The 24,045-nt window shown below is 46.6% G+C and overlaps 1 protein-coding gene across 1 annotated transcript in view; it reads right to left on the bottom strand.

Annotated features, from left to right (window-relative positions):
• Positions 1 to 24,045, bottom strand: part of LOC144735917 (phospholipase B-like 1) — a 40,969-nt gene that overhangs the window by 5,713 nt on the left and 11,211 nt on the right. Inside the window, exons 4-8 of the mRNA XM_078618493.1 lie at positions 22,830 to 22,968; positions 19,795 to 19,956; positions 7,978 to 8,122; positions 4,615 to 4,815; positions 1,608 to 1,748 (exon numbers count right to left, since the gene is read on the bottom strand). Coding sequence (XP_078474619.1) covers positions 1,608 to 1,748; positions 4,615 to 4,815; positions 7,978 to 8,122; positions 19,795 to 19,956; positions 22,830 to 22,968 — 788 coding nt within the window. The remainder of the gene's footprint in view (positions 1 to 1,607; positions 1,749 to 4,614; positions 4,816 to 7,977; positions 8,123 to 19,794; positions 19,957 to 22,829; positions 22,969 to 24,045) is intronic.

Below are 24,045 nucleotides of genomic sequence, written 5' to 3'. Positions count from 1 at the left end.
CTGGTAATAAAAACAGGAGGTGTTAAGACGTTCCAACACCAAATAGATACATATTTCAAGGCATCAAGTCTGCATTCAACACACGTACTTGTGGAAAAGTATGCAAACAAACATGCTCTGTTAATATATGCATTGTTTTTTTTTAAACTGATTAGCCTACACCAAAGCCAGCCTGGTGTAGCCTTGTAGCTATTTGACGTTTGAACATCTTAACACCTGTTTTATTGCCAGAAAAGGTAAAACTTATTCTTATCGCTTCATCATTTTGAAACTGACAAAATGGACCCACAGATAAGTTAAATATACTGACAAAAACAAAGATCCCCAGAATAGCCTAAACCAGGGGTCGGCAACCTACGGCTCCGGAGCCGCATGCGGCTCTTTACGTGCTGCTTCTTGACGATATGTACGTATGTACAGTATGTACTCAGATGCATTGCGGCTCTTGAAATACTGAATTTTGTACCGAATTGGAAAGAAATGGCTCTTCTTGTTATTTTGGTTGCCGACCCCTGGCCTAAACAGACTGTCGGGGCAAGTGCTGTCAGCGAGTATCACCTATGAAGGCCGGCACCATAGGAGGGGTTGGGTGGTCAGCGTCAATGATAAAGCGTGAGACAGTGGTTTACGATATGGTTAATAATTTAGGTTACATGGCCACAATCACATACCTTAGCTTGTCTTTAATGTATCTCTATGTGTCTTTACGAGTCTCTGTGGGTCTATATGTGTCTTTATGTATCTCTAGGAGTTCCTATGTATTTATTCGTGTCTCTTTGGGTTTCCTATGTGGTCCGTAGTTTTGGGTTGTATGGCCACAGTCACACGGCTGTGGCTTCGTCTTGAATTTTCCATTCATGAAGGCGATGTGCACACCGGCCTGTTGATGTTACGATGCAGTCGACGGTTACACCGGTGTTTTCACCAGTGGCGAGATGTTAACTACCTCGCCTGGTATACAGGAGGCCATGGGTTCAAATCCGATCCCGATCCCGACCCTGACGCCTGATGTATATTTTGAGTTTGCATGTTCTCCCCGTGGTCGTGGGGATTTTTCTCAGTTTCTCCAGTTTTTCCCTCCACGTTTAGAAATATGCCTTTAGAGTATTTGGCTGTTATAAATTTCCACGTGATAAGCCACTTCGTGGAGCTATAATTTGTGATAGCCAGGTCGCGTCTGAAAAATAGCTATTTAGCTCAGTGGGCGTTCTTACCTGGTCAAATACAAAATACTTTAACCGTTTATAGTTTAGTTTTCAAGGAGAGAATGTCAAAGCCAGGAGGTGTGACTGTATAAAGGTGGGGTGTGGCAGTGGCATGCGCACTGCGCTATGAGTCTCGTTCACACGAGTTTGATTCTTGGCCATGACTGTCATCGGTGGTGGAACTATTTTTTTAAGACGAGCGATCCTCCGCGAGATGTAATGAGTAAGCCTCGTACTGGGAGTGAGTGTTTGTGTGTATGCACATTTAAATACAGTACATTGTGTTCCGACTTACGAACCGTCTGACTTACAAGCAGGCCTCAAGAAATAATTATGTCCGTAAGTTCGAGGAATGCTCGTACATTGTTAACAGACACGCACAGCACTGATGAGAGTGGGTACCGTTCCGCAGGATGTCGGTTTGGTCAGCGGAGTGAACCAGCGTCGGCATCTGCTCCACCACGTACAGGGCACCATCATGAATGCCTACGCCCAGCTCAATTTTGTTCAGATTCAATATCATGTACTGGTTGTTGTAGGTTCCTGAGGATACACAACAGAGGGGAATATTTTGCCAGCGTCAGTAATCACCCTTTGGTTTTTAAGCAGCATCGCGTTGCACAAAGTGTGTATAACGGTCACTGAGCAATCACGGACAGGCTTTAGACATGACTTAACCGAAAGAACCAAATAATAATAAGCTGGAAGGTAGCTAGCTGGCGCCGTCAACAAAATTACTCAGCTCTGCAGTCGTCTACGTATCAAGAGGATTGGTTAGCCAGAAATACCGCACCGAATCGCAAGGCCCTTTCTCACGAAGGGTCCCACCAAGTTTTCACAAGAGAGAGAGAGAGATGTTGCCGTGTGTGTTTAATCACACCCGAGTAATTTGCAGTGCAATTTTTTACATTTGGGATGTTTGGCCAATGCCAGTTAAATAGTATGTAAAACGAAACTATAAACTAATTTTATTTCACCAGGTAAGGCCCATTAAGCTATATAGCTTTTCTACAGAAGCAACTTGGCCACAAACGATAGCTCAACGAAGTGGTTTATCACGTGGAAATGTATAGCAGCCAAATACTTTAAAAGCATGGTAATTCTAAATGTGGAAGGAAAAACCGGAGGACCCGGAGAAAAATCCACGTGTCCACAGTGAGATAATGCCAACTTCAAATAAAGCGGCATCACAGTCGGGATCGAACCCACGACCTCCTGTATACCAGGCGAGGTAGTTAACATCTCACCACCGGGGCGCCCCGAGTGGGTGTTTTAGCTATGGGAGGGAAACCGGAGAACTGAGAGTAAATCCATGAACAACAGAGGGAAAGCACGCAACGCCTGTACGGCAAGGTGTCCGAGTTGGGAATCGAACCTAGATGCTTCAGTAGGGAGTAGATAAGATTAGTATGCCCTTTGCTCTACGTGCCTTCTCATGGAAATCCAAGGGAGTTTCACAACATTTGTCTGATCCACTCACTCTTTGCTGCATCCACAAGTGTTGGATGGCAGGCCACATGGATTGCCACTAGAGTCCAGCTAGATGACATCCAGTAAAACCCTGTCCTATAACAGCACATTTATTATTCATTAGGTTACTAGTTAAGCTACAAAAAAATATTTTAACGACCCTAATATTTACACGGGCCCAGGCCGCCATCAACCCAGCAATTGAACATCGACCAACGATCTCCTGGTCTCCAGAGCAAAGACTCAATCGATCCGGACGCCTTTCTGCGTCGAATTTGTATTTTCTCCACCTATTCTGCCTGGGTTCCCTCCAGGTTCTCTGGTTTTCTGTTATAACTAAGACAAATAAAATATACTCACGATGTAACTGGTATTGGCAAACATATCCCAATGCTGAACAATCACGCTGCAAATTATTCGAATTGGCGTTACCCTTTTTTGGCCACAATGCAGGTGTTAAGATGTCCCCGGAAGCATGAAGACATTCTCATTGGGCAACATTCATTTGTAAGGCAATTACCCAAAGATCTGCGATCTGTTGAACAGATGTATTAGTGCCATTACAAGATAAAATAAATATCAGCCACGCGTCCGTTTGTTTGTTCACGATTCCTAGATTTCGTACGGAACTTGGTTCAAAAGCGTTTCATGTACTTGCTCTGAAGTTTTGGAACCAACTGGCTTGTGTCCTCTCTGGGGATCACCACTCTGTCATCACTGTACTCTCTTCAACAGACATTATTGAGGTCGCAACAATACAAATGTGAGATTTTTTTTTATATTGTATTTCTTCTTTATTAACTCTTGCTGCCGTGTTTGTCTGCTGGCCGAGTCGGATAACAAACTTGTGATTCTGATTCAAGCAGCACACATGCTTGTGGTACAACATGCATGCAAACAAACATGCTTGGATGATGCATTGTTCTTGAAATCGATTTGCCGTCACCAGAGGCAGCCTCCTTTATATTTGGCCTTGTTTCACCACCGTTGTTGAACCTAGAGAACGCCAAAAAATGTGAACAGCATAAAAAGCAACGCAAACAAAAAATATATTAAAATAGCTCGGGTTGCGCAGTTTATGATCCCCATAGATATTACCACCCTACTTGGAGAACTTGGCATGACCCTCCTGACAAAAGAGTTTTGAGACTCGGAACGAGTATGCAGGATACCCGCACTGCTGGGGTAAAGAATGGAGATTTGTGGATGTGCCTAACAAGGACCTCATCAGTAATACATCTGTCCAGGTGCCTGGCTTCGACCTCCAAAGGCCCCAGTGGGTTCAGTTGAACCGCATCTGGTGTTACGAAGGGGTGGTGTGTGCCGCTTCTGAACCATTGATGGGGCGTCCTACGACAGGAGACCGTGGCACACCATCGACTCCAGCTGTTAAGTCCGTCAGAGTGTGCCGGGAGGACTGGTTGTTGTTGCTCTGCACGTGCTGAAGGAGGAGGTGGCTGTCACATGGTTCTGTGGCTACGTGGGGCTGACATCCACTCACAACTCATTGGTTCTTTCGGTAAAGTCACGTAGGTATAAAATAAAATAAATTAAATCACGACGTTTCGATTGCAACACAAGCAATCATCATCAGGTGGGAAACCCACAGCAATAATTATTTTTTTGCTTAAGTGGGAGAGAGCAGCCGTGGGAAGAGGTTATATAGGTAAAAGTGGGGGGAGAGGCAAGGGAGGGGGGTAGGGGGAGGGGAGCGTTGCGTGGACGCTAGGAGAGGGACGTGAAGCTGGACGGGGGGGAAGTGGGCGGGGCTGGAAGTGGGAGGCTGAGATAGCTGGGGGTGCGTGGGGGGGAGGATGCAACAACAACGCCACTCACAACATTTATAACATTGACAAGCATATTTTTTGGCATATTTGGCGCTCTAACTGTATGACAGTCACGTGTAAAATCATTTGCTGAGTAAATAAATGAATATTACCCGAATTGTGCTTGGCTAAGATTTCGCCCCACTGTTTGCCGTCGCGAGCGAGCACGTTGGCCGTGCGTACTCTCTGCCACGACAGCAGGGCCTGGGGCGTGATGTCGTCGAAGAGGTTCTGGTTGTAGTTGACGATCGTTGTCTGGAGCATCACCAAGCCGCTGCTCAGCAGGTAATAGTCGTCGAGTGATGACAGGAAGCCTGCGGGGAAAGGGCACCAGTGGACGCAATCCCCGGGGGGGGGGGGCGGTTCGGGTTTACGACGGCCATAATGCCAGGTGATAATAGAAGTGCCCTGCCATCGCGTCTGATAAATATAATCAGGGACACAGCCACGATGGCCGAGGCAACGTTTGCTTCGTGTTGTCTCCATTGGAGCATTTCATCTCCTGCTCACGTAAATGATGCCACTACTACAACAAGGTAGACGATATTACTTTGTAAGAAATGTAGCACTACAATTAATCGATTAAATCAATCGACTATCGAAAAAAATAGTTTTGTAATTAAGTAACCATTTAACATGTAGGCTTTCGCGACCAACATCATCCATAATAGAGGTTTTTGGGTGAGATCGCGAAAATATATAAATGTGTCGTTAAAACAAACTGAGTACGACTTTTGTGCAAGAGCGCAGAAAGGTGGTCACCACCTCTACGCCTCTATATAAGGAACGAAACAGTAAGACTTCTCTACAATTATGGCTGTGGCCTGATGAAGCTAGTTGTAATTACTGGCGAAACGTCGTGCTCTGATTGTAAATGTTGCGGCTTGGCTCTCCAACACACTGGTGTGCTGTGCTAGTGACGAACTGGCCACGTTCTGTTTACGTGACAACCCTTACTAGTTGGCTGTCGGGTGGTGGCGGGTTTTAACGACACATTTATATATTTATGCGATCTAACCCAAAAACCTCTATTATATAAGTAACCATTGTGCATTAAAGTCGACAGATGCTGGGGAATCTTCTTTCACATGGATTAATAGCAGTAGACCAAAGATGCAATTTCAGATGTTGTTATCCACTCAGTTGTCTGTTCAGAAGCAGAGTCGATGTCGTCCATCCCTCCTTTGAAGGAGTGAAAACAGCAGCAGCGGCGGAGTGTTCACGATGGTGGTCGATGGTTTGGGATTTGTGGCCACACTCGCAGGCCGCCGAATCTTTGATGCGTAATTCGTGCATCAGGTGGCCGCATCGGCCACACGCCCCCCTCCCCCGATCCCGTTTCAGAATCAGAATATCAGATTTATTTATACTGGAGGAGAAATCCGATGGGATATAAAGCTCTTTTTCACAGATGTCCAGTAGGGGCACGGGGTAAGAATGTTAAAACAACAAACAATACAAAACACGATCGTAGTGCAAAGTACAAGAAAGGTAAACAAATAACTCAAATACATACAAATGAAAGTAAACCACCCTCATCCTACCAGGCAAAGTCCACTGATATATTAACTAATATTTCAGAAGCAACCTGGCCACAACTGATAGCTCAATATAGTCGCTTATCATTTGGACATTTATAGCAGCAAAATAATCAAAATAATCTCAGTCGATGATCGGAACATTGGCAGCGTGCAAGGTTGAAACCGGGGAGGTTCGACCAGTAGATTGCCCGTACGAGAGACGTTCATTTTTGACGTCGGTCACAGTCCAGACTCTCGCTTCCTCCATCTCTCTCGCCTTCGTTTGTAGTTGTGGTGTGAGGCATGAGACAATTCACAGTTTAGGAAACTCGACGATGATGATGAGTGATCGCTGATGTGGCGTCGCTGATTCCCACCCACATTCACACATGCGCATGCCGACTCAACTCATGATCAAATTGTTGTTATGTGCAATGCTGGTGATGCCACCAGCACCACCACCACACCTTGATACCAACCACTTTCTACCTTCTGCCAGATCACACAGCTGCTGCACAGGAGAGTGCAGCACTCCGGTGGATAGGATATGTTATCTGCCTTGTCTGATATACAGATCATAGGCTTGATCCCGACCCTGACGCCTGCTGCACATTTGGAGTTTGCATGTCTTTTTTCATGTGGTCGCGGGAATTTTTCTCCGGGTCCTCCAGTTTTTTCCCCTCCACATTTCGAATCAACATCACGCATTTCTAGTATTTGGCTGCTGCTATAATTTTCCACGCGATAAGGGGGCGTCCAGAAATGACGTCACGTGTTTTTGGACGATTTTTGACGATTTTTGACCCCCCCCCTTTCGTCACACGGCGTCACAAAAAGTCAGACTCCCCCCTCAAATATAATGTCACAAAGTTATGCCCCCCCCCCTCAAAAAAAATTAAACACGCTTCAAATATCTTTAAACTGTTGTCATTGTAGTGCGTATTTAATTTGGCGCTGCACTCTGATTTTGTATGAGAAAACATTTATTAAAAAGTATATTTAATTAAGTAGAACGTGTTGTCTATATTTATTTAAAGTTGCGCATTTTTATGTGACGTCACATTTCTCAACCCCCCCCCCCCCTCTCGTCACACATCGTCACAAATGTCTGAACCCCCCCCGCCCCAGGTGCGTGACGTCATTTTTGGACGGCCCTTAAGTCACTTGGTTAAGCTATCATTTGTGATGGCCAAGTCGCTTCTGATAAAAAGCGCTACACTGCGTCATCATCAAATATTAGCTCAGTCGGCCTTACCTGGTATAAAGAATAGTTTAGTAGTTAGGTTTTTGTGCCCTGACCGTCTCATCCCACCATCCACTTATGTCTTCTCTTCCCCTTGAACATCGATCTATGATCGCGTGGAGGCCACTCCAATGCTTGCCCCGGTAACAGACCCTCAACCATCTCACATCCGTCACTTATCCAGCACAACAGTTCTGTTTTGTCCCGAATCCATTTTAAAATACTCAATGGGAAAGATTTGCACGAGCCTTTGTTGGGCGCAAGAATGCATGCACATGCGCGTGTATGTGTGCAGTGGGGAGCAGTAGCGTAGCGTTTAGCGTGCTGCACTACGAACCCTGCCACCCGAATTCAATTCACGCCCGTTGCCAACTCCAGTGACGTTTATCCGAACCGGTCCTGGGCCTCCACTAGGTCGACTCAGCCTCAAATTAGTACCTAGTGAGCTGTGTAAACATCGCTACTGGGGAGACACATTTGGTCGGGCGTGGTGCTGGCCACCCACCCCGTCGTGTGCCGTGCCGGCTTTCATAGGTGTTTCCTAACATAACTTGCCCCAACAGTCTATTAAGGCTACACAGGGGACCTTTGTCTTCGTTTGGTGCAATGATTTTGGTGTCCCTATGGCAGCCGAGTGCACGCTGCCCAAACGCGGTTGTTGCTACGCCGTGAGCATCACGCAGCATTAGTCGGTGTGGGGGAGGTCTCCTCACCGGGGTAGCTGCTGAACGATGATTTGGGCGCGGCCGCAGCGACTTCTCGCAGGTTGAAGTCCCAGTGCTTGAATATCCGCGACGTGGCCGAGTACGTGAACCAGCTCGAGTGCCCGAAGAGGACGTTCTCAAAACCCGGCGTCACCTGCCATAACACAAGTCCCCAAGGAGCACGCGTGTCTGAGTGTGGGTGTGATCGGCGCTCATATAGGGAGCGGCTAGTGTCGCGGAGAGCGCGCTGAGCTATGAATTCGGCCACCCGAGTTCGATTTTTGCTCACGGCCAACACCAGTCAACTCAGCCTCACATGAGTACCTGGTGTGGTGTGTAAACATCGGCACAGGGGAGACAAAGGCGTTTGGGTGTGGTGCTGGCCACCCACCCCCTCGTGTTGCGTGCCGGCCTTCATAGGTGCTACTCGCTAACAGCACTATATGTATCCCTATGTGTATGAGCCTCTATGATATCTCTGGTTTTACTATACAGTCCATAGTTTGGGTTGCATGGCCACAATCGCACTACTGTGGCTTGTCTTCATTTTTTTCATTTGTGGAGAACATGCACGCATCGGACCTGCTGATGTTCTGACGCGGCTGATGGTTACAAACTGTTTTTTTTTTTAACCAGACCTCGGTTGACTAAGAAATGAGTTAGGGACCGCGTGTGAGAAAAGGTAGTGGGAACAAACCCTATCTGAGACCCCACCTAGTCACTTTCCAGATTTGAGCATTGCCACCATGGGCTTGAAAGTCAGCTCACCGAGCCGACCTCCGTAAGGCTGACACACCGCACGGACACGGAGCACCGGCACGGACACGGGCGTGGTGCAGGCTGCCGCCCATAAAACTGCACCTCATAATGCGGCTGTGTGTGGTTAAAAAGGTATTGTTTTTTTACACAATCAAATTGTGCTAGCCCAATACCAAATGGGCTAACCCCTGATTGCAAATAGTGCTGTAAAGCGCAAAGACAACACGATAAAGGAATCCGCGTCTAATGGAAATCCCACAGGGCAGAACGCGACTCCCCCCCCGCCCCCCGTGTCAAAGAATGACGACGCTAATGATTTTTAACAAAATTTCTTAAAAACCCTTCAAGTGACCCGTCTGTCTTTAACACACTTTCCCACACAGTCCGCTAACCATATTGTTTCAGGACATTCAAACCGACATTTATTTGGGTCTAAGAGTTGGAATTCGGTGTTAATACGCATGAAAACGTGATGCGTGCGTGTTTGCGCTGGGGTTGATGGCCATCACATCGCTACGCTTGAGAAACCCAGTTCAACGTCGGTTGAATGACGTCAATCGGGAGACAGGATCTCAGTGGTGCCACCTCAGAGCTGTCGCCTTTATTTGTTTAGTTTATTTATTTTACCAGGTAAGGCCCCATTGAGCTATGTAGCTCTTTTCAGAAGCGACTTGGCTATCACAAATGATAGCTCAACAAAGTGGCTTATCATGCGGAAATTTATTGCAGCCAAATACTCTAAACCAGGGGTCCTCAAACTACGGCCCGCGGGCCACATGCGGCCCGCCGAGGACATTTATCCGGCCCATGGTCACTAATTGGGCTGCGCTTGTGAGCACTAATTTGGCTGCGCTGGTGAGCACTAATTGGGCTGCGCTGGTGAGCACTCATTGGGCTGCGGTGGTGGGCACTGATTGGGCTGCGGTGGCGAGCACTGATTTGGCTGCGCTGGTGAGCACTGATTGAGCTGCGGCGGTGGGCACTGATTGAGCTGCGGCGGTGGGCACTCATTGGGCTGCGCTGGTGAATGGTTCAATGGGCCAATTGACTGGACTTGCCCCCCAGGCCTAAGGCTGCCAGCCCTCCCCTGGCTGCGCTTGACTGGCTGTCCCTCCCTCAGCTCCCTCACTTGCCCCTCGGCTCCACTCCCAGTGATATTCCTGTGTGCTGGGGATGTAGATCCCCAGCACACGCACCGCTGAGTAAATGATAGAGGGGTAATAACAGAGTGATCTCTGATCTCTGGAGGGGCTGCCTGCTGTTTTCCCGTGCTGGTCAGTGACAGACAGCCGAGGAGTAGGAAACCCAATTTAAATGACAGTAAGTGCATTTATATTCTGATTGCTATTCAGTTGTATGAGGTTATATGTTGTATGTTGTGTAAGCCCCGGTTCATACTGTTGCGATCTCTGAGCAGTGCGAGTTCAGCCATATGCTTGTATGGCTGAACTTGCATTAGATTCGGAAGAAAAAAGGCACATGTGCCTTCTTTTTTCCTGCAGTAGAATCGGATCGCATGGGTCTTCTCCCCCATGCGATCAGATTCCTATGCGAGTTCGCAGATCGCACTGCGATCTGTGAACAAAACTGCAGGTGTAATTAACTTTTTAATGGCACCCGCACCAGTGTGAGCCTGGGGTAAAAGCGGAGTTCTCCCAATCAGACTGCATTGATGGGCAGTGCAGTCTGTATGTCTCTGTGTGGGCAAAGTTATTGCTGGTATATTCTTTTTGTAGCGCTGTATATATATTGGTATTTTACTAATAGCAATTTTGACTCCCTAGGAAACAATGATGTCAAGAAATAGAAAAATTGACTCGGAGTGTAGGATATTCAAAGAACAGTAGACTTATGATTACTTTTTCATGCAGTACAAGGAAAGAGCTGTGTGTCTGATATGCCAGAATATAGTGTATGTGTTCAAAGAATACAATTTACGTCGACACTATGAAACTCAACATAAAGATAAATATGATTGTTTGGTCGGAGAAGTGAGAAAAGATAAAATATTAAAACTGAAAAATACATTAACAACTCAGCAAAATACTTTTGTGAAGCAGAAGCAGCTAAATATTTCATCACTGCGAGCAAGTTTTCAAATTGCCAAGCTAATAGCGTGCACTGGCAGACCATTCGTGGAGGGAGAATTTGTTAAAGAATGCCTTATTTCTGTTTCCAAAGAGATGTGTCCAGAGAAGGCCGATTTATTTAGTACAGTGAGTCTTTCAGGACCTACAATTACACGGAGGATTGAAGACATGGGAGACAATTTGCATCAGCATTTGCAAAACTCCACAAAAAAACTTTCCTATTTTTCCTTGGCACTCGACGAAAGCAATAATGTTCGTGATTCGGCACAACTTCTAATTTTTATTCGTGGGACGAATAACTATTTCGAAGTCACAGAAGAGCTTGCTGCACTGAAAAGCATCAAAGGAACAACTACAGGAGAGGATATCTATGAAAAGGTTTGCCAAACTGTGAATGGTTTGGAGCTGAACTGAGCTAAACTAGCCAGTGTGACAACTGATGGTGCTCCTAGCATGGTGGGGTCTAAGAAAGGAGTAATTGCACGCATTAACCAAGAGATGGACAAACATAACAATTTTTATCCAATAGCCATACACTGCCTCATCCACCAACAAGCGCTGTGTAGTAAATCACTGAAGTGGGACTCTGTTATGAAAATTGTGGTATCTTGTGTTAACTTCATTAGAGCTCATGCACTAAACCACAGACAATTTCAGGAATTTCTGTCTGAGCTAAATGTTGACTATAAAGATGTTCTGTACCACACAGAAGTCCGTTGGCTGAGTCAAGGGAGAGTTTTGAAACGTTTCTATGACTTACTTCCACAGATTACAGCTTTTCTGCTTTCAAAAAACAAAGAAGTACCAGAGCTCAATGATGCAGAATGGAAATGGCAGCTTGCCGTTCTGACAGATGTAACAGAGCTACTCAACAGTTTCAATGTGCAACTTCAAGGAAAGGGGAAGCTCATCTGTGATATGCAATCACATGTCAAAGCATTTGAAGTAAAATTAGGCCTCCTCATCAAACAAGTGAAGGAGGAAAACTTCTGCCATCTCCCCACAACTAAAAATCTGTTAGCGGAAAAACCATTGGTTGCATTCCCAAACAAAACATGTGTGGATTCACTGGAAAATTGCAAAAGGAGTTCCAATTTAGATTTAAAGAGCTTCATCTCCATGAACAGGACATACAGCTTTTCCGTAACCCATTTTCTATTGACATTGAAAATGTGGATACAATTTACCAAATGGAACTGGCTGAACTGCAGAATTGTGACTCTCTGAAAGACGCATTCAAGTCAAGCAGCTTTCATAATTTCTATGCATCTCTCCCCTCTGAGACATATCCTCATCTCAGGAACCATGCACTCAAAATGGCAACCATCTTTGGCAGCACTTATGTCTGTGAACAGACTTTTTCCAGAATGAAACATTTGAAATCTCCAACCAGATCTAGACTAACGGATGCACACTTGCATCACTTGTTACGACTAGCAGTGACAAATATGGAACCGGACATTGACCATCTCATTAGCCAAAAGCAGGCCCATAGTTCCCATTGAAATACTGGCAAGTTTGTTGATTTAACTTTACTTGTTCTTCATTTTAAATATTGTATTTGTTCCCGTTTTGTTTCTTCACTTCAAAATAAGATATATGCAGTGTGCATAGGAATTTGTTCATAGTTTTATTTTTAACTATAGTCCGGCCCTCCAACGGTCTGAGGGACAGTGAACTGACCCCCTGTTTAAAAAGTTTGAGGACCCCTGCTCTAAACGAATGGCTACCTCGAGTCTGGCAATACAGAAGTCCCTCGGTTAAGTGACACCAGTTAATGGTTTTTAGGTTAACTTTTCGCCTCCCATAGGGACCCCATGGTTTCCACCAACGTTAAAATGTTGAATAAAGGTCAGGTGTTTACATTGTGCACGCGGGCGGCAATTTCGGCCAATTCGAGTGCACGTAAGTGGGGCTGAGCCACGCCCTCAGCCAATCAGCGACGCCCATTTGAGCCGTTTAGACCTCGACTGTCTTTGTTTAACATTATACTTTTCTGTTTTGGTAGTGGAAAATATCACTCTTGCAGACTCAGTGATGTTTACCTTTGTTTAACTTATAAGTGCATTCGATTAACAGTTATTTCGGTTTAGAGTAGTTTTGTGCAACGGATTAACGTTAACCGAGGGACTACATTGTAAGGGTAACTGAAAAGCCAATTTGTCCTATGCCGAGGAACATTTACATCTATCGTTCATAAACCCAACGCTGTGTAATGTAGCACATAGTTGCCGATGCCACGGTCCAGATTTATATAATTTACAGCAAGATTAGCAACTGAATATTTGCGTTGAAACTTAAAACGTGTAATGTTGCGTTATATAACCAGCGTGATGAGCATGCGTTGCAGTGCACTGATTTAATGAAGCACTGAGCTGAAACTGTCCCCCAGGATATGTCTGCTTAAACAATTTATCTGGCAGATCTCAACGTTTTATTATTATTATTTTTTACGAAAACAGATGCTTTCCTATTTTGGTGGTGAGGTGTTCACATTCGCATCTAACATTGAGAAACGCCTGGGTTTGATTCCCAGATTTGGGTGCCATTGGTGCGTGGAGTTTGAATGTATGTATGTTGAACTTCTTTCGCACCATACGTAGCCAACCGTGCTAATGTATGTGTAGTGTAATAGCGTTGGCTGGTGGACAGTAGCGGCAACTGTGGTGGATAGATAGTACACATGCCGGTAAGGGTGTGCACGGGGTGTAGGCAGAGGGAGGAACTAGGGTAAGGGTCACGGAGGACCCCGTCTAGAGGCCCCTGGAACCTGCTCGCAGATTCGAGAAGGGAGGCGTGGTCAGGGCAGAGCCATGCCGCGCTGGTAGCATAAGAACCGAGAGCGGGGGGGCTCGTGGCTGCCAGTTCTGGGAATGGACTCGTCTCGTCGTTGCTGTCGTCTCGTCTCTGTTGTCGCTAAACGTCTCCGCTAGATTTTGTGCTATAAATGATAGTACTTGGCTATCTCACTCAGTGTTAGACGGCTAGTGTAATGTACAGGCTAAGCTGAGCTACTGTGGAGAGTGTGCGGATGAGACCGTGAAAGTTGTTAATAAAGAAAGTGCCTCCTAGAAACTCTGTCTCTGAATCGTTGACACTACATATGTATGTTGAAAGTCATTTGCACGATACATAGCCAACCGTGCTAATGTATATATGTTGAACTTCTTTTGCACCATACATAGCCAACCGTAGGGTGGAACATTTCCCACCATCATGGAACCTCCGTGGAGCAGCTCGCACATGCGGCCGCCATTTTGCTTGAGGAGTGGAGCAAGGAGCCCGCCAAATCTGAGACTGCGTCAAGTTCACCCGTTGACTGTCCATCTCTTCAGCAATGACTGCCATTTGTTCAACAATTTACTGCCATCAGAGACGACTGGGTGGCTTCAAGCGCAGATTTTTGACGAATGGTGACTTGACGGGGTGGACGGAGGCACTGAGTGCGCTGCCCGCCGCGCTGGACGACTATGCCTTGGCAGCGTTTCTCACCATTCCGCCGTTGGAGAGGGCCACGCTGCATCAAGCATTTGCTCAAATGGCAGCCATTTACGAACCACCATCAGATGTGCGCCATAAGTTCGCTGCGCGGAGGAGGGGGGATGCCGAGATGCCCCTCGCCTTCCATAGCACACTATTCGCGCTAGCAAAGGCTGCCTTTCAAGATGGACCACGACGGAATCGACTCACTGGTCCTCGAAAGATTGTTGGCGTTGGCAAAAGACCTCCACATCATCCTGCCAGCCTCGATGACTTAACTTCATTCAAGGTTGCAAGATGCATCCAGGTGCACCTGCTCTTGCAATGACATAAGGGGTTGGCGGCGTGTACTGCGCCTCGTGAGGCGCATGATACACCCAAAGACGTGGAGCCCGTCCATGCCTGCGCATCGACCCAAGGTGGAGGCTGGCAAGGGGACGGCATGGCACAATGAAATTAACAACAACAATGGCAGAAGACCTCTACTCATCCCGGGAGCGGACTCATTGCGTGTTACAACTGCAGCATACCGAGACCCGTCTCAGCAGGCTGTTGCGTGCCGCGACGACGCCTCCCCGGACCACCGCCATTGCCTGCCCGGCCGTCCTCCACTCCACTACACCTGAAGGCGAGTCGCGACACATCACACACTCGGTCCCTGAATCCATCTCACTCATCGCGTTCAGTCGGTTTCCATTCCCATCATGCGTTGGTGCGTGAAGGTTCTAAAATTGCTCGGGAGGACTGGCCGCTCCAATCGGGTCAGTGGTCGGTCCATAGGGTGGTTTCTGCGACCGCAGGTTCATCTGCTGTTATTGTATTGGTAGAGGGGGTTGAAATAAAAATGCTCGTCGATACTGGTGCATCAGCGACTATCATTTCCAAGTTGATTTTTTAAATTTTGACCCCTAAATGTCGTACCCTATGCCACATCGAGGCCATGTGCTTTACCGCAAATGGCGGCTCATTGAGCATCATTGGGAAAATATCAGCGGAGGTGTGCATTGGTAATATGAAATTGATGGGACCAGTTCTTGCATCAATGTCCCTTGCTTACTCGAGACTAACTTTTTAGGGAAGATGCCCCTGAAAATTCTGATTGATCAAGGGTACCTTGAGTGACCATCGGGCTGCTGAATCAACGTTTTGCCTTCTCCCACTCGATTGTGCATGGCCAATGCTACCGTACAAGCACTTGCAACTAAGACCGTAAAGATTCCCCCTGGCGTGCAAATGTTGGTCCCTTTCCGGTTGCTCAAGCCGCTAGACCAGGCGGCGACTACAGGAGGAATCCTCTTGGGTCCTTCAAAGAAGGCCATTCGTGGGTTGACTTTAGTAGGGGCCCAGACTCTGGTATCCAACGATCAGGAACCCTTCATTCAAGTCCTTGATGCAGGGTTAGAAACGTCGGTCATTCAAGAGGGGCACCATGCTAGCTCATGCGTCGCCTGCACTTCATGAAGATAGCATTGTTGTAAGTGTGGGGGTCGCGTCGGATATGCAGCCGAGACAGGATTCTGATGAGAAATGGTTGGATACGCTGTGTTCGGAAAATGCAGAATTGTCCAAGTCCCAGAGGGGTGAGTTGAGGGTGCTCTTGCGTGAATTCTCAGATGTCTTCAGCAAGGGTAAATTTGACATTGGCTGCACTACACTTTTGAGTCACCACATCGATACGGGAGATGCTGCTGCCATCCGGGAGAACCCCTCCCGGCTGAGCCCTACAGAAAAAAAACACGTACGGCTGGCTGTTGATAAATTATTAGCAGCTGATATTATTTTGCCATCCACCAGTCCGTGGGGAGCCCCGATTCTTCTTGTTAACAAGCAGGATCGTAGTTTGCGCTTCTGTGTTGACTTCCGTAAGCTTAATAATATCTCCGTGGTTGACGCGTATCCTCTTCCTCAGATGGACGATTTCCTCAATGCTCTAGAGGGAGCACATTATTTTTTGACTCTTGACCTCCTATCCGGATTTTGGCAGCTGCCTCTAGATGATGTCTCTAAGCCCAAAACAGCTTTTCGTACACCGCAGGGCTTATTTGAATTTAATCGGCTTCCGATGGGTCTTCCATGGCGGCTACATTCTAACAATTAATGGAACTGGTTTCTGCTGGTCTCCAGTGGGACTAATGCCTGATATATCTTGACGATGTTATCATCTTAAGCCGTACTTTCAAAGAGCATCTGAAATTACTGTGTGCTGTCTTTCTTAAAATTTGTGCGGCGAATCTCAAATTTAAACCACAGCAGTGTCACCTGTTCCAAAAATCTGTTCCATATCCCGTGTGTTGGTGTTAATAAATGTGTTGCCTCCAAAGAGTATGTATGCTACTCAGTTGAACTCACTACAGTGAGGGAAAAAAGTATTTGATCCCCTGCTGATTTTGTACGTTTGCCCACTGACAAAGAAATGAGCAGTCTATAATTTTAATGGTAGGTTTATTTGAACAGTGAGAGACAGAATAACAACAACAAAATCCAGAAAAATGCATGTCAAAAATGTTATAAATTGAAATGCATTTTAATGAGGGAAATAAGTATTTGACCCCTCTGCAAAACATGACATAGTACTTGGTGGCAAAACCCTTGTTGGCAATCACAGAAGTCAGACGTTTCTTGTAGTTGGCCACCATGTTTGCACACATCTCAGGAGGAATTTTGTTCCACTCCTCTTTGCAGATCTTCTCCAAGTCATTAAGGTTTCGAGGCTGACGTTTGGCAACTCGAACCTTCAGCTCCCTCCACAGATTTTCTATGGGATTAAGGTCTGGAGACTGGCTCGGCCACTCCAGGACCTTAATGTGCTTCTTCTTGAGCCACTCCTTTGTTGCCTTGGCCGTGTGTTTTGGGTCATTCTCATGCTGGAATACCTATCCACGACCCATTTTCAATGCCCTGGCTGAGGGAAGGAGGTTCTCACCCAAGATTTGACGGTACATGGCCCCGTCCATCGTCCCTTTGATGCAGTGAAGTTGTCCCGTCCCCTTAGCAGAAAAACACCCCCAAAGCATAATGTTTCCACCTCCATGTTTGACGGTGGGGGATGGTGTTCTTGGGGTCATAGGCAGCATTCCTCCTCCTCCAAACACGGCGAGTTGATTTGAAGCCAAAGAGCTCCATTTTGGTCTCATCTGACCACAACACTTTCACCCAGTTGTCCTCTGAATCATTCAGATGTTCATTGGCAAACTTCAGACGGGCATGTATATGTGCTTTCTTGAGCAGGGGGACCTTGCGGGCGCCGCAGGATTTCAGTCCTTCACGGCGTAGTGTGCTACCAACTGTTTTCTTGGTGACTATGTCCCAGCTGCTTTGAGATCATTGACAAGATCCTCCCGTGTAGTTCTGGGCTGATTCCTCACCGTTCTCATGATCATTGCAACTCCACGAGGTGAGATCTTGCATGGAACCCCAGGCCGAGGGAGATTGACAGTTATTTTGCATTTCTTCCATTTGCGAATAATTGCACCAACTGTTGTCACCTTCTCACCAAGCTGCTTGGCGATGGTCGTGTAGCCCATTCCAGCCTTGTGTAGGCCTACAATCTTGTCCCTGACATCCTTGGAGAGCTCTTTGGTCTTGGCCATGGTGGAGAGTTTGGAATCTGATTTGATTGATTGCTTCTGTGAAGAGGTGTCTTTTATACAGGTAACAAGCTGAGATTAGGAACACTCCCTTTAAGAGTGTGCTCCTAATCTCAGCTGGTTACCTGTATAAAAGACACCTGGGAGCCAGAAATCTTTCTGATTGAGAGGGGATCAAAAACTTATTTCCCTCATTAAAATGCAAATCAATTTATCACATTTTTGACATGCGTTTTTCTGGATTTTGTTGTTGTTATTCTGTCTCTCACTGTTCAAATAAACCTATCATTAAAATTATAGACTGATCATTTATTTGTCAGTGGGCAAACGTACAAAATCAGCAGGGGATCAAATACTTTTTTCCCTCACTGTACATATGTGTAGTGACATCGCTGCATGTCAACAGGCTGTGGGTACAGTACCGACCCTAGATGGGCATGGCGTGCAGTGTAGCTACATCGCCGGATACCACAATGATGTGGGTGTAGTACCAGCCCTAGAGGGGCCCGGTGTGTGCTGAATATTAGTGCTAGATGGCACCACGCTTTAAGTGCAAAGCCGACCGTACAGGACAGGATATGTGAGTGCCGGCCAAAGGAAGAGGCTATGTGAGGCCATGGCACTCTGTTTGACCCGGGAGGACACGTGACTGGTTAAGTTGACAAAGGGGCCCCAAAAGGAGGCTAGGGGGGGTTATGTGATTAGGACCCAGATCCTTCCCGAGGATTCTGGAAGGTGGACGTGGCCAAGGGCGAAGGCGACCATGCCACAGAGAATATAAGCTGTGTCCCGAGAGGGACCAGGGCTATTGTACATCATGGAATAAACCCTTCGTCTATGTTCTCCATTCAACGAGTCTCAAACACATGGACCCAGGCCGAAGTCATTGGTCCCGGTCCGTAGTAGCAGTTACGTTGGAACTAGTGTAGTTAGCCTGGTGGTCACCACCATAGGTTGTTATTCTCTTAAGGGTACGTTACCCCGTGTGTTGGAACGAAATAAATGTGTTGCCTCCAAGTTTACGTCTGCGACTCCGTTGAACCAATTACATATGTATGTTGGACTTCTTTCGCATTACATAGCCATCCATGCTAATGTATGTATGTTGAACTTCTTAAGCACCATACATAGCCAACCGTGCCCATTGAATATTCTCCCCCTTCTCCTGCACAGGTTCTCTCTGGGATCTCCAGTGTCCTGCCACGGCTAAATAAAAACGTAAACTGTATCTAGCATCGGCCCAAAACCTCCCACTGCTGAAAACTCACATGCAAATCACGTAATCAGGATCACACACAGCAGCAGCAATAACATCACCCTCGACTGCGCAAAGAGTCTTAAAGCTTTATTAGGCAAACGAGCAGAATCATATCTACGGGACCTTTTTTAGCAGTATAAAGAATGATCAAAATAGGTTTTACCCTTTCTGGCAATAAAAGAGGTGTTAAGATGTTCAAACACCAAATAGATTCCTTTTCACATGACAATAAGTCTGCATTATCCACAAACTTGTGGCAAAACGTGCAAACAAAAATGCTCTGATAAAATACACATTGTCTTTGAAAATGATTGGCCTACACCAGAGACAGCTTTTTTAATGGCCTAATCTCACCAGTGTTAGACCAGAGAAAACGCCAAGAGGCGAACAGTATGAAGACAATGCACGTATCAGAACACTTATAGCTCGGGTCGAACTGATTGATCTACACCAGACAGTCTTCTTAAGCAGAATCATCATCAGCAGAATAATAAAATTACTACATATTACTCAGTGTGGTGCAACAAGATATGAACGGCTGCGGGGTGGACGTGGAGATGAGAGCAAGGAGAGAGAGATGAGAGCAGAGAGAAACACACAGGAAGGCAGAATACCTCACCACACGGGCACGTGGACCAAGGACTGTTGTTACCTTGATGATAGCTGAGCAGTGGCCGTTCCTGAGCGTGTACCTCCGGATGTCGCCGGACGTCATGGCGCCAAACCCTCGCTCTTGCTGAGGTGACAGCTTGTTGACGAGATCGATGATGTCACCAATGCCGTTCAGGTAGTGGAAAGCGAATTTGGGCAGAGGCTGCGGGCAATCAGAGCAGTGACAGGCTACAGGTTTCACATTTCTCGATATAACTTTGCTCGGACCCGAGCTATAGGTGTTCAGAGACTTGCATTGTCTTTGTACCATTCAGCTTTTGGCGTTTTAAAGTCAATGCATGTATTATCAGAGCATGTTCATTTGCATGTTTTGCCACAAGTATGGGCAGTTAATTCAGACTTGATGCCTTAAAAAAGGTATCGATTTGTAGTTTGAACCATCTTAACACCTGCTTTATTGCCAGAAAGGGTGAAAACTTATTCTTATTTTTTCATCAGGTTTCACATCGCTCGTCGGTGGCACGAGTGCCAGCACTTATCTGCTCAACCACTCCCTGTTGTGCTAAACTGACGACCGTAATCTGTGCAGCCTAACGCGAGCTGTTGTGCCAGCGAGCAAGCTACGAACATGGCAAGCAGTGGCGGCTATGCACGGTGGCTACCTGTAGCCCGGCGCTTCCTGAAGGTAGTGAGGGGTTGGTGGATCACTGCACAAGCGCTATGTAAAAATTCCCTCTCCTTGGGCATCGACGTGCCATTCCCTGGCGTGTCAGGAGATGGCTGCACAGCAAGTTGACTAATCGCTATCTTTCTCCATCTGTACGGGGATGGAGCATTGCCTGCTCACATTATTCGGTTTTCTCAGGGTGGTCCGGTTTCGTCCTACATGTCCAATAAACACAACTCATCATGAATTGGCTGGAAACATCTTACAATAAATACCCAATGCAGGACCGACTCAGTGTGGCTCTCCCGGATAGATAGATAAAGCAATTGATTATGACATATGATGAAAAATAAGAATAGGTTTAACCCTTTCTAGCAATAAAACAGGAGGTGTTAAGATGTTCAAACACCAAATATATACCTTTTGCAAGTTATCAAGTTTGCATTAACCACACATACTTATGGAAAAACATGCAAATAAACATGCTCTGATAATGTACGCATTGTCTTTGAAACTGATTGGCCTACACCAGACACAGGCTTCTTGTCTAACCAGTGTTAGACCAGAGAACGGAAAAAGTCGAACAGTACAAAGCAATGTAAGTATCACGGCACTTATAGCTCGGATAAAGTAGTCATATCTAGATATTACGAGTATATGTCACTGATTAGTATATCTATATGTAATGAAAGCGCCATCTCCTGTATTATGTGGGACGTTACTTGTTATGCAGTTATGGTTTATCTATGCTAGGGTTTATATCTGGAGCAAAGGTCAGGGGGGCTGATCCACCCGGGAAGCCTCTGGAACGTTCCTGAAAGTTCCAGGAGGGGCGTGGCCAGAGGCGGGGCTTAGCCACCTGGGAGCACATATAAGCGGGGGCCGGAGCAAGGTGCGGGGTAGGTGTTGAAGATCAAGAGGAGCTCCCCATCGCTGCTGCCCTGCCGTCTCCATCGGCCATGTGGCGGCTCGACCTCCAGCCGCTCGACCGCTCCCTAGCGCGCCGTTAGCCAGCGGCGTGTTAGCGAGCGGGTGAGCGCCACGTGGCGCGGGGCAGCGTAGCCGCCTGGGCGGCGTATACATCCGTAGTGAGAGTGAGAGAGAGATACACCCAAGCTGTACTGAACATTTATTAAATAACAACTTAAAGTTCTTATCGTGTCGGAGCCACTTATTACATATACATGGTCATAATAACCACGTGTGTGCGCGATAACAGCAATAATGTTGCATTTTTAAGTCATGTCATTCGTGCAAAATTGTGGAACCAACGCTCAAGCACAATTGTAACAGTTTTCCGCACGGAGGCTTGGGGGAAAACACAGACAAGCGGGAAGGCGGCCAATTACCGATGGCAACAATGGCTCAAGCTCCGTGGTCCTATAATTAGATGTTTGGCCAACTCCATGAATGAGCATTAGGTGGAAACCGGAGTACCCAGATAAAACCTACATACTGTATGTAAAGATATGAGACCTTTTTTTGCCAGTAACAAAGCATGTAAAAAATTATAATAAGAGGTTTTACCCTTTCTGGCAATAACACAGGTGTTAAGATGTTCAAACGCCAAATAGATACCTTTTTCAAGGAAGAAATTCTGCATTTACCTCATGTACTTGTGGTAAAACGTGAAAACTATTACTATTTATTTGACCATGTAAGGCCCACTGAGCTATTTAGCTCTTTTTCAGAAGCGACCAGACTATCACAAATAAGAATCATAATTAGTATGTATTGTGGAGGAATCAGATGAGCTATTAGGCTCTTTTCGCAGATGTCCAGTAAGGGTGGGTAACAATGTTACAACAACAAAAATACAAAAAGATGATAGCTCAATGAAGTGGTTAATCACGTGGAGATTTTAAAGCAGCCAAATACTCTAAACCCATGTTTATGTAGAGGGAAAAACCGGAGGACCTGAAGAATAATCCACGTGACCACAGAGCAAAAGAGACATGCAAACTCCAAATATACAGGCGTCAAGGTTGGGATCGATTCCACGACCTCATGCATACTAGTTAACCATACGTACTGTCGCAAGACATGCAAACAAACATGCTCTGATGTTTGTCTTGGGGGTTTCCTTGCAAAAAGAGTATTTCATAGTTTTTTTTACATCTTAACACCTATTTTATTGCCATAAAGCGTAAAACCCATTCTTATTTTTATGCACCTGTAAATTAACCCACTTGATGTGCCTGCTGTACCGCAGCAGACCAGAGATGGCGACCAGCACACCCTCGGTAAGAGGGGACGCGTTCCACGAACTTGCGCGATCCAAGCCGCGATGACGAATCGCCACGGGCATGAGGGATTCTATTCGGCCGTCATTAAGCTGTCTCTTTTTGTTCTCAGAATCCTCGATTTTCGGAAGGGGGAGGGGTGAGAGCAGTTCACCGTCAACCCACCTTCACGTTGTTCTCGAGAGCCCACTTCTGCACCCCCCTCTGCAGTCCCTGCATCTGCCCGTGCAGGGCATCCACGTGCCTCCACGCCGGGTCCCCGCGGTTCGCTTTGATCTGCCCGACGACCCAATCGTCCTGCTCGCTGAGCAAAGGCAGATGCAATGGGAAAATAACCAAAACGATCACCATCCATAATAGGGGGTTGGTTTTTTGTTGGGTTAGATCGCGTATATGTAAATGTGTCGTGAAACCTGCCCACCTACCCGACACAGTCAATTAAGTAAGGCTTGTCACGTAAACCAAAACGTGGCCAATTAGCTACTAGTTCAGCACACCCGGTGTGTTGGAGAGTAAACCCACAACATTTACAATTCGAGTATCATCTTTCCACCATCAACATCATTCCGCATGTCTGATAAGCACGATTGGCTATGTTCGGTCCGAAAGAAGTTTAACATACATACATGAAGATTTAGACAGACATATATACATACACACATATACAAGTGACACAGTTCCCCCATATAGCCTTGACAGATTGTTTGGGCAAGTGCTATTAGCGAGAAGCACCTATGAAGGCCGACACAGCATACGAGGGGGTGGAATGGCAACACCACGCCCGGCCGCCTTTGCCTCCTCGGTGGCGATGTTTACACACTGCACCAGGTAGTCATTTGAGGCTGAGTTGACCTAGCGGAGGCCCAGGACTGGTTCGGATAAACGTCACTGGAGTGGGCCGTAAGTGTGAATCGATCTCGGGTCGCAGGGTTAGTAGCACAGCACCCTAACCTGCTGCACTCCGCTCCTCACCCATTGCACTGGACAAAGACAAAGATCCCCATATAGTCATAACAGACTGTTCTGTTAAGGGGCACCTATGAAGGTTGCAACGGCACACGGGGTGGGTGGCCAGCACCACACCCAGCCGCCTTTGTCTTCCCAGTGGTGATGTTTAAACACCGCACCAGGTACAAGTACTCATTTGAAGCTGAATCGACTTCGGGGGACGCCCAAGACTGATTCAGATAATTGTCACTGCTGTTGGCTGTGAATGGTTCGTACATACATTATCAATCCACTGCTGGTTGAAAGCCTCTCCAAGCAGGTTACTATCTCTTACGATCCTGCGACGTAATCATCCACCCAGTGCCTGCTCTACACGCGAATTGCTTTCATCACTCCATCTCCTTGGTGGACAGCGCAGCCCAGTTGAATTTGC

This window comes from Lampetra planeri, chromosome 58, assembly GCF_965212315.1.
Source record: "Lampetra planeri chromosome 58, kcLamPlan1.2.h2, whole genome shotgun sequence".
NCBI classification, from domain to species: Eukaryota; Metazoa; Chordata; class Hyperoartia; order Petromyzontiformes; family Petromyzontidae; genus Lampetra; species Lampetra planeri.
The sequence above is the reverse complement of the archived record's forward strand: the minus strand, read 5'-3'. Positions and strand labels throughout refer to the sequence as shown.